General features: G+C 48.3%; 1 protein-coding gene across 2 annotated transcripts in view; it reads left to right on the forward strand.

Moving 5' to 3' along the window:
• SLC16A2 (solute carrier family 16 member 2) overlaps positions 1 to 11,011 on the forward strand; it is a 116,488-nt gene extending 105,477 nt beyond the window's left edge. The window contains exons 3-6 of one of the 2 annotated variants that reach the window (XM_082447410.1): positions 837 to 1,287; positions 2,603 to 2,746; positions 6,604 to 6,832; positions 8,437 to 11,011. In XM_082447410.1, the coding sequence (XP_082303536.1) occupies positions 837 to 1,287; positions 2,603 to 2,746; positions 6,604 to 6,832; positions 8,437 to 8,657 (1,045 nt within the window). In that variant the 3' untranslated portion in view covers positions 8,658 to 11,011. The remainder of the gene's footprint in view (positions 1 to 836; positions 1,288 to 2,602; positions 2,747 to 6,603; positions 6,833 to 8,436) is intronic. The other variant, XM_082447411.1, reaches the window with a different exon arrangement.
• The last annotated feature ends 480 nt before the right edge of the window (positions 11,012 to 11,491 follow it).

Genomic DNA, 11,491 nt, shown 5'->3' on the forward strand with positions numbered 1-11,491 from the left:
TAGAAGTTTATAGTCAAAGCAGGGCCTAAGGGTTTTAAGCCAGAGCCTCTCTTACTTGGCCAGGCTCACAACTTCTTTGAGTTTCCAGTTCCCATCAAGCAGCCAAGCTACTCTGGGAAGCTAGTCCATATCATGTCCAGCAACAGGAGCCAGGCTTTGGAAGTTATAGAAACTCCTTACCTTAGGATCCCCATGGAAATTATCTGGGGCCTGGAGTAAAGGGTCTTGGGACATCCAAACCGTGGGCATGGTTGGGGAGGGGGTGTCTCTCAGAACACCACCAACCATTCTGTGAAATATTAAGGGCCCTGAGCATGAAGAAAGACACTGAAGAGTCTTATGGAGGGTCTCAACGTTCTAGAATCTTGGCTCCTTGCAGAACTTTCTGGTTACTTGGGATAAAGCTTTGGTTACCAGCCCAACCATGGTGTCTAGGTGAGCAGTAGGTGTAACTATTCTTTCTAAGGCACTGACTTACTCTTTGTAGCCCCTCATCCAGACTTTGCATAGGCTAGTTTCGGCTTTCTTTTGAACAGTACTCTCTGATGGAGTACTATGATTCAAACTAGAGTCACACAGACTTAGATTCAAGTCCAAGCTTTGCTGATCCCCAGTTATGCTACCTTGGGTAAATTACTTTACTTCTCTGAGCCTCTGTCTCCCCATCTACAAAATGGGGATCAGAAGGTCCTATTCCTTGTCTGTTCTGAGGGTCAGTAGTAACTGGGGTCGTGGGTTAAGGGTGGGGGTATGCAGATCTCAGGAGGGTGAGGGGGGAAGGGCAGGTGGATTGCTGGTCAGGCTTCTGAGGATAGCTCTTGGTGTCTCTCCCACAGCTCACTAAGCCTGCGTTACTTCACCTACGGGATTCTCTTTGGTTGTGGCTGTTCCTTCGCCTTTCAGCCATCTCTCGTCATCCTGGGCCATTACTTCCAACGCCGTCTGGGTCTGGCCAATGGTGTGGTGTCTGCTGGGAGTAGCATCTTCTCCATATCCTTCCCCCTCCTCATCAAAACGCTGGGGGCTAAGATCAAGCTCGCCCAAACCTTCCAGGTGCTGAGTACCTTTATGTTTATTCTTACGCTGCTTTCACTCACCTACCGACCCCTCCTGCCCAGCTCGCAGGACACCCCAAGCAAGAGAGGTGTCCACACCCTGTGCCAACGCTTTCTGGCTCAGCTCAGGAAGTACTTCAACATGCGAGTGTTCCGCCAACGTACCTACCGCATCTGGGCCTTCGGGATCGCTGCTGCTGCCCTTGGCTACTTCGTTCCCTATGTACACTTGGTGAGGAATACCAGGGTGGGTCCACCCTACCTGACCCCAAGACGTTGCCCTTAACCTGCCTGAAGTCCAGAGGGTAGGAGCAGAAGACATTGAAAGGGCAGACCTGGAACCTTTGGAGAAAGACAAAACAGTGGTTGGAGAGACCCAGAGTAGGAAAGAGCACAGGCTGAGGGAAGACCTCAATGGGAAATGGGGGAAGTTCCTCAGGGGGAGGCCTATGCCTATGGTTTCCCACACTGATAAATCTAGATGGATTTTCAGGAGAAGATAAGCATTACCGGGATACAGGAGGCTGCCCCAGATGACCCAATGATAGGGTTTTCTTTTCTTTCTTTTTTTTTTTAAATTTATTTAGCAGTGCTGGGTCTTCGTTGCAGTGCCTGGTCTCTTCGTTGCAGCGTGTGGGCTTCTCTAGTTGCAGTGCATGGGCTCAATAGTTGCAGCATGTGGGCTCAGTGGTTGCAGTGCTTGGGCTCTCTAGTTGCAGCATGCAGGCTCTAGAGCACGCGGGCTCAGTAGTTGCAGCACGCCAGCTTAGTTGTGGTATGTAGGATCTTAGTTCCCCGGCCAGGGATCACCAGGCCCCCTGCCATGGGAGCATGGAGTCTTAACCACTGACCACCAGGGAAGTCCCTCAATGATAGAGTTTTCTGAGAGTGTGTCTTATGGAATGCTAGTCTTTGGGGTCAAGTAATTTTGTTTAAGAAATAACATATACTAGATTTCTCTAGCTTCATAATATGTAGCAATCTTTTAAAGGTACCAACGATCCTGCTGTAAAGAAATCAATTCAGCTTTGTTTAACCACCATACACCCAACTTACATGGCCACAGATTTGTTGGTTGTAGTCCAGTGTTATCTTCCACAGACCTTGTGTTTCTTAAAGCACACTTTTGGAATATTACCTGGAAGTTAGTGGATCCTTCTCCCTTGGTGACTTGCTGTTACCCCAGGCTGTCAGTTCTGGGTCAGGGAATGAGGAGATAATAGGGGAACCCTTGGACTTTTTTCAGTTGTTAAGGCTGTATTCTGTCCTGCCAGGGCTTGGAAGGGGCTTAGAGACACCCACTGCCCTCAGCTGTTGCTCAGAAACCGAGAATCCAGAGAGCCAGGGGATATGCAGCCTTTTAAGCTGTTAGAAACAGCCAGAGAGCTTGTTCTGGAGCTAAGGCTATAAGGGAGGTTGCTGCAGGAGAAGGAACTCTTGCCATGGTCCAGGGAAGTAAGCAGTAGAGGGTTCTGGGGATGCCAACAATTAACCAGCCATCTCTTCTTCTTCCTCTTATCCCGGGGGCCTGGTGCTATGCTTTTCAGATGAAGTATGTGGAAGAGGAATTCTTAGAAATCAAGCAGACCTGGGTGCTCTTGGTGTGTATTGGAGCTACCTCAGGCCTTGGGCGCCTTGTGTCAGGCCGTGTCAGTGACTCCATTCCTGGACTTAAGAAGATCTACTTGCAGGTGAGTGTGACCACCCTGTCTACTGTGGGGAGAACAGCCTGACACAGATGCTAGGTTATCTCCAGCCTTTGGGATACAGTGGTAGGATGTATAACTGCTGTGGCCTGGGCCCCAGCTCTGACACCAGCTTGCTGTGTGACATGGGAAAGTCAGTCAAATTCTCTAAGCCTCCATTTCCCTTGCTTTCAAGTGAAGATCATCATCCTTGTTCTGCCTCCTTCATCAAAATGGAGTGAGGATGTAGTGACAGCTGTCAGTGTAGATGGAACCTCTAAGAACACTTTCAAAGAAAATGTTTATTAATAAAGGCTCTCCCATCTGAAAGAGGGAAACTGAAGCCAGGAGTTAGATGCTGCCCCCATTGAAGACTGAACTCATTGCTACCTTATACTCTCTTGGAGGGTCTTGAGCATCTGCAGTACTCTGTGGCCCAGTGTCTCTCTCCTCTAGGCCCAGACCCATTACTTCTTATACCTCCAGAGCTACTTGGTACCAAACACTGGCTCTCAAATGCCATCCTCTTGACGGACACAAAAAAATTGCCAGAAAAGGCCAGACCTCACTTGCCCTCTCTACACCTCACTTTCCTCTTTCATGCAATGAGAATAATCCTTGCCTTTCCTATCTCACCTTGCAGGTGAGGATCAAAAGGAATACAGGTGTGACCAGGCTTTGAGAAGTAAAAAGTGTTATAGCCATGCAAAGTTTTAATCCTTCTCACAGTGACACAGGTAGCCTCATATTGTGGGCAGTACCCATGTGGATGCTCGAGAGGCCACTTTTTGTGTGACCTGGGCTCTGGTCTGACTTGAATACAGACTACTGCTCAAGCTGTCTGTCTTTGTCTACTGGGCAACAATATTGTCTTTCGGACCTGGCTCATGCTTTTTGCTACAGCAGCAGGGTTTACCAGAAGGTGCCCAAGTGTGGAACCCTGTGAAGGGGTAACAGCAGCCCCAGAAAACATATGGGTCACAAATAGTCCATCAGGAAGGTGGTTGAGTTCTGACTATCCTGGAGAAGTCCTAAAAGAACTTCCAAGGGGCCCTGACTATACACACAGCAGGGATTTCTCTGTCTTCTGATAGCCCCAAGTGTTTTCCTAAATACCCTCGTATGTCTTGGATGAGGATATGATTAAGGTTTCCTGTTGTGTTTAACTTTGTGTTAGATTTGCAAGAGCTAGTGAATCTGCTTTGTCAGAGCTCAGGGTGCCATTATGGTCCATCCAGTCCAACCTCTCATTACACTGATGGAGAAACTGAGGGAAAGACTCAGACAGTCATGGCAGAGCTGAACTCCTATGTAGCACTCTTCTCATATTCCACTTTACACTAAGTGATGGATGGCAGAACCAAGTCCCAGACGTGATAAGTGACTAGACCAAGGTCAAACCAAAAGGCTGTGATTGAGATAAACCAATTATAAAATTTTAAATTCCTGTGCCAATATCAGCAAGACCTTACCTGGGTGGCTTTTTGCATAGGACTGTGTGTGGCTTTCCCAGCCTCTTCCACATGGCACCCCTGTGGGTCTTCCCTGTCAATATCAGCAACTCCAAGATGCCAAAGAGTGCTGGAGATCAGGGTAAGCTAGCATTGGGCCAGGGCTTTATCTTGAGGAAAAGCAGCAGCCCTTGCCTAGCCATATAGCTCATTTCTCACTGCAGTCCCTAGGAGAGAGGTAGGGCCCAAGCAGTTTTTGCTTTGTATTGTGTAGAGGGATTTCCAAGAGAGGCAGAGGCATTAGCTAGTCAGAAGGAGAACTAGGCTTATGGCCCAGTGCTTCTGCTGACCATTTCCCCTACCCACCCAACAATCTCTCCCCTTTTCCACTCTTACTTGACCCAGTTTTACCACTTAGAACAATATAAAATAATCTTGGAACTTTTTAGCTGAAACATATCTTCATCAACTTGTAGTCCAAATTCTCCATTTTACAAACTGAGGAACTGAGGCCCAGAGAGGGAAAGTGATTTGTTCAAACTCATTGTGCTGGTAAGAGTCTCAGGCTGAGAGCACAGAACAATGAATGAACTTCTCTCTCTTGAGCTACTCAAGATACTCCATCATGAGAATTTGCCTCCCTTTCTCCCCGGGTCAGATGCAGGAGTACTGGTCTGGGAGAGAAAAGGAGTGTACACAGCTTCAGGTTCTGAAGAGCCATCCACTAGACTTTGTGGTTCCTACTACTGACAAAGACAGGCACATGTGTCTGGTGTCAAGCCCCTGGACAGTCTGTTGGTAAGGAAATGGTGACAACCTGCAGGACAACCTCATTTTGGGCCAATTCTTGAGGCCTGATTCTCAGTTCCAAGAGGGATTTTTAATTTCTGAACCTTGGCAAGGCCTCGTGGAGGATGTTAAGAGGCAGCTAGATACAGTAGGTAGTAATTACAGCCAATTGAAATCACTTAATGGGGTCCTTTGTATTATATAATGGTATTAACTCCTTAATTGCCATACCATTATGACTTGGTTGATAGGTGGGTCTGGTTTTATCTTACAGTTGTACATGAATCTCCTAGAGGAGAAACTGGGATATCTGGGTTCTTATTCCTAGATTCTGCCTAGCTATCCCAAAACATCTTGGGCAAAGTTCAGAAGTCCTTCAACAAAGAGATTTCCTCAGATGGCATGACCAGGACATTTCTTATCCTCTCCAAAATCCAACCAATTAGCCTAACAAACCCACTGGCAGCAACAACACAGAAAATCTTTAGTGCTTGAAACAGCCTTGACCCTCCTACCTGCCTTGCATGTGTTGATGTGGTGACGTACCCTTACCATGTGGTGACTAACACTTCCTGGGTAAGTCAGCCTGCCTGTGTGAACTATTAGAAAATCCTGGATCCTGTCAAGGTCTTGGTTAACAAATCAGGCCTTAGCCCTGACCCTGGGACAACCTGGCTCTGCTGGCTACAGTGGGTGGAGCCCAGGTCTTCAGTCTGGCTCACGGACACAGGTTGCAGATGACCTTCATCAAAAGGCTAGCTGTGTTTCCATTGGCCCTTATCTCTATTGAGAGGGAAAAACCAGCCTCTGGAAAGGCAGCTTCTTTACTTCAGAGTCATTTTGCTCAGCCCAAAGAAAGCCCAGTGGCTAGTCAGTGCCCCCTGGACTGGCTTCAGGCTCCCTAGACCTCTTCCTAGTGTCTTGGTTCTCCTTAGAGCCCCCTTTGTTACCTTCACAGGGTGCCCAGACAAGCCCAGAAGCCCCCAGAGCCATAACGTCTGAGTGTCTGAGATGGGTGGTGTGTCCCATGTCCTAAAGCCTAAGGAACCTGGGTGAACCTCCCAATGGCCTCCTTCATACCAAGGTGTTTTCTAAAAGCAGTCTCCCGCAAAAATGGGGACTGGCTCCTTCCTCATTTCAGGAAGCTGTGCCTTCCATTCATGCCCCCATCTAATCATTATTCAATTATTCAAGTCATCCTCACTTCCTCCCCTTCCTCTTCCCATATCTAACATGGATCTGAAAATACCAGCATGGTCTGATCCCATACCCTGTTGCCTGGGGCAGACAAACACAGGATCAGAAAGCAGCAACAGCAATTCCCTTTATCTCAGAGTCCAATTAAAAGACAACTTCTTGAGGACAGGAGCAATGAATGCGTCCTCTTTTAAAAGTCTTGACAGAATCAAAGTTAAATAGGGGATCTCTTAAAAACTTTAAATCCTAAGTCCTTCTAAGCAGGACTTAGAAGGGGCCTAAGTAACTAGTCCACTGGGCTCTCTGTTGATATCCCCTTGCCCCATTTTACAGATGGTAGAAACGAGGCCCTGAGAAAGGAGATGTGATTTACTATGTGGTCTTGGCAGGCAAGCACAACATGACCTCAGGCTGTTGCTCCTTTAGGTCATCTCCTTCCTGCTCCTGGGCCTGATGTCCATGATGATTCCCCTCTGCCGGGGCTTCGGGGGCCTCATCGTTGTCTGCCTCTTCCTGGGCCTGTGTGATGGCTTCTTCATCACCATCATGGCCCCCATCGCATTTGAGCTGGTGGGCCCAATGCAGGCCTCACAGGCCATTGGCTACCTCCTGGGCATGATGGCCCTGCCGATGATTGCCGGACCCCCCATTGCAGGTGAGGTTAATATTGCAGGGAGGGCATGAGTGGGGGAGTCCTGTCTTCCTTGGGACCTAGATCTCCTAAGCACCTCTGCTTAAAGTCCCTTTTCTCCTTCTTTTCTATTTAAGCAGCCTGGTCAGAGTGCATGAAACCCCTTACCACTATTGGTGAAAGAGACTAAGGACAGTACATGTGCATGGATTCATTTGGGGGGATGGGCTTTTCATGGCTGTATATCTGTTGCTGTGGGGTTTTATTGTAGACAGCATGGCTGATTCTGGGACGGTAGAGAGAGAAATGGGTTTGGCCTTCCTGACCATTCTATTGATCCAGAATCTTCTCTCTCTCTCTTTACAGGCAAGTAATTATTTGGAAGGTAGTTGAGCAGGAAGAGAAGAGAAAGTGGGCCCTGGTTTTATTAAGACTTAGAGATACCCCCTCCTCCTCTACCAGCTTCTGAATTGAGCCTGTAGAAAAGATTTGATTAAGAACACAACCCAAGACTGGACCAATGAGGCTCACTTCTAGCAGGCAACAGGCAAAGTGTTGGCTTGCCATCTTTCAGCACTCCCAATTTCTCTCTCCACTTCCAAGAAGGACATTGTTGGTACCCCAGAGAACTTAGGAAACAAGGAAAACTAATAAGAAGAGAACATCATTTCCTTTCTTTAGGATTTATTGCAAATATTGATTCATGGGCTAGAGTCTCCTAGGCTGGCCAACTGGGCTAGCTCAACAAGTATTCCTTGAATACCAATTCTGTGCAAGGTGTTGTGAGGGCACTGGTCATGCTGTGTTACAGTGACAAAACCTTCTACTCAGGCCCTTGTTCAACAGCCACACTGTCCACTGGGGGAGGGGAGCCACTACCCAACTCCTGATCCCAAATGTGGATCCCAGAATCCATATCTCTTTCCATTTTGCTTACCTCCTAAGCAGCCCCAGGGCCTACTTGCCTTTCTTCGGTAGTGTTTCTGGGCTCATCCTCCCTATGAGGTGTCCCACATTAGCTTCTGGAGGTGAGCAGGGAAGGCCCTGTATCCCATGCCAAACACATTTACCATATTGGCAACCTAGAGGAACCCAGAGGGGCCAACCATATCTGTAACTGGAAGGAAGGATACACATACAGCCTCCTCTTAGGGCAAATGGGCACTTCAAAGAAAGGGAAAATAGGAACTTGGCTGAATTGTTCCACAAGAACACTCTAGCCCAAGCTGGGGATGGAAGGGTATATCATTGTGAACCAAAACAAGTCTTGGCCATCTTCTGTGGAGTTCTTTTAGAGTAGCTTCCCTCCTAACTCCATACCTTGGAGTGACTCGAAGTTAGCTGTAGCTTCATGAAAGTCAGAAATGGAGAAATTGAGAAGCTTCATTTGCTTCTTTCATAACCTCAAGAGCCTGCAACCCCAGTGCCTCAGGGAGGAGCAGCCTGTCTTTGTAATAGAGGTTTTGTTTCTTCCATCTAGGAGTGTTTAAACTGAGGGGGCTCTCGGGTCAAGGCAGTACAGGCCAAGAGTCTCTGGATAGGCATTGTGATGGCCCCTAGAAGAGGCAGAGAGCACCTTTGTACAGGAGGGCAAAGCTGGGCTTGACTTGTCTCTGTTGACTTTTCAGGCCTCCTCCGCAACTGTTTTGGGGACTATCATGTGGCCTTCTACTTTGCCGGTGTGCCCCCCATCGTCGGGGCTGTAATCCTCTTGTTCGTCCCTCTGATGCATCAAAGGATGTTCAAGAAGGAGCAAAGGGATTCCAGCAAGGATAAGATGTTGACCCCTGACCCAGACCCCAATGGAGAGCTGCTGCCAGGCTCCCCCACCCCTGAGGAACCAATCTAATGCCTCTTATTTGCCATTGTGTGCTCCTCCCCAAACCTTTCCCTTCACCCTGCCCTGCTCAGCATTTACATTTTTGCCACCAGCACACTTGTTCCCAAACCTGCACATGCAGCATTTCAGCCACCTGACCATCCCCCTGGAGCCAAAGCTCCAGGTGTTCCAAACTCATTAACCAAATTCTCCCTGTGAATGCCTTTAAACTTGCCAGGGTCCTCTCCTCCCAGGATCTAGGAAAGCTTGGGATCACCCCCTCGCCTTTGGACCCTCTCCATATACTTTCTAACTCTTGGGGGAGGAGGATGGGAACTCCTGGCCCAGCTTGTTAGTCACCCACTAAAAGCAACTGCCAAAGGTGCTACTGTGTCCCCAGGAGCCTGGTGGGAAGATCCAAGCCTCTGTGTGCTGAGGAGTTCCTTGCCATCTGTCCTTAGGAACCATTGGGGGGTGCGAGGGAAAGGGCATAGAGGTAAAATGAGACAAGGAGCCTTGTTTAGCCTCAGAGTCTCTGAGGGCTATGGCTTCCCAAGAGGTGTGGGTGACATCATTTTACAAGTGTACAGTCTCCCCATCATATGGTTGGTTAACAGTCTGCTTTCTTCTTTCCTTCCTCCTTTTTTTTTCCTCTACTGCCTCTTCTCCCTTCTCATCCTCCTCTGTTTCTTTTTATGACTGTCATAGACTCATGGGTGCTTGAAGAAAGGAGGGACCCAGAGCTTGGGCCAATCAGCCTCACCTTGGCCCAGCCCGCCCCTAACACTAGCATCAATTCCACTCATCTCAGGCTGAGCCACATCTCATTTTTTGGCTCAAGCTGCTATAATCCTATACTGGAATAATAGAATATCACATAGGAAAGGGATCTTAAACACCGTAAAATTCCACTCACTGATTTTTTACAGATTTTCCAGGACAATGCATTAACCTGCAGGCTGTCCCAGCTCCCCATCCTTATATCCACCTGTCAAAATGTGAAGAAATTCCTTTCATCTCAGCAGGCAGAGGAAGACTGATGACAGGGGGAATGGCATGGTGGGGGGAGGAGCAATAGTTATGGACCTGGGGAAGGACCAACTCCATCTCTCATTATTCATGACGGGTCAACATTTCCACCTGGGCCAGGCCAGAAAAGGAACTGTTTGAGGGAAAATCCCATTCCCAACCTGGATCCCCCAAAGGTAGAGGCAGCAGCTGCACATAGGGTTGGAAAACTTCTAGGAAGAGGAAACCATCCTAGCCTTTACTACCCAATGTGTCCCCCATGCTGGGCATCCTGGACCACTCTACTTAGTGGGCATTAAAGGTGCCAGGAAAGGTAGACTCTGGACCATCTTCATCCCTCTGAAGTAGGTACCAGATGTTTCCCTATGCCTAAGCTCTGGGAAGCACTCTTGCTGCAGAGCATTTCCAGCCAGGCTGTGTCCGGCCATCACAACTCACCTTATTAGGAGCTCAGCCTCTCTCCTCACTCAGCCTCTTTGTATTTCTCCCTGTGCTGGGTATTTTTCTGCTGTGTTCCTATTACCCTAACCTTTCATCATCTTCTTGCCAGGCATCCCTGGCTGTCACCTAGAGCTAACAGTGACTTGCCACCCCGAGCCAGGGCCATCCCAGGGCCAGGAGGATGAGATCGCCCCTGAGGAGCTCCAAAGAAGACAGTGGTCCCCACCCATGAGTTTTTCCGTTACAAACAGGCAGCTGGGGCATGGTTGGCCTCTGATGGCTTCATTCAAGGCCAAAGTCTGGAGCCCCCTCCCTTGGTCCCAGTCCAGCTCTTATCAATTCCCCGAAGGAAAACCCATTGGTTCTTGGCTCTGTGAATAGGAAGGGGCCTGCCTAATTACGATTCTGTTATCCCAAACAGCAGTGGAACAGGAGGAGCTGGGCCCCAGGAGCTCTTTAAGTCCCAGAAGAGGCCATTGAAAATGTTGGAGCAACAAAGCCCCTGCTTCCATTGCTCCCTGCCCACTCCCACCAAGTCACCTGAGGGCAGTTCTGCAGGGCCTCCTTTGTTGCTCACGGTGTGGATAGCTCTTAAGAATCAGGGTGCTACCCACTTCTCTCCAGATGAAGGAAAGACATTCACAGGTCCCAAATCTGCCCTATCAGGTGTCACATAACGTGGCAGGGTGTCAGTTTACTTCTTCCACACATGTACGTGTGCATGTGCGTGCTTGTGCACTTTTGGAGAGAATGTTGGTTGGCGAAAGCAGCACAGTATTAATATTTAGGGTAAGATGCAGCCTCTTATGCACCACAGTTAAATCAAGGAGAACGAACAAAATTTGGGAGCTTGAGATCTGGGACATTTAAATCCTCAGAAGGTTTGGAACAAAATAAACAGATCTAAAAATCCAGCTTTGGTGTGTTATGTTGCCTACACGGGTGAAATAGTCTTAAAAATCCAGCTTTGGTATGTATGTTGCCTACATGGGTGAAATAGTCTTAACCTGGTTAACAGCGGGAAGTTTACTTTCAGAACTGAAATCTCATTTCAAATCAAATTTCTGCCAGGGTCTGTACTCCTTTTCTTCTCCCTTGTAATTGATGGAGAAACTTGAATGGGCTAGTATAGCTGGGTTATATAGCCAGGCAGCAGCCTGGAATTGAGGGTGATACAGAAGAGAGACCCATAACAATGACAAAGCTGGGAGTAACCTTAGAGTCTCCCTTGTCCATACTCTGCATTGAGTTTAAGTGAGGACACTGAGGCCTGTATATAAGGCACTGAAGCAGGCTCACACAGTTTGTCAGTGACAGAGCAGGCTGAAACCTTGAACTCAGGTCGACTTCCAGTCCAGTCCAAACTCCTCATTTTGCAGATGAAGAAACCAACA

Source organism: Balaenoptera physalus (genome assembly GCF_965194825.1).
Source record: "Balaenoptera physalus genome assembly, chromosome: X".
In the NCBI taxonomy this organism is placed as follows: Eukaryota; Metazoa; Chordata; class Mammalia; order Artiodactyla; family Balaenopteridae; genus Balaenoptera; species Balaenoptera physalus.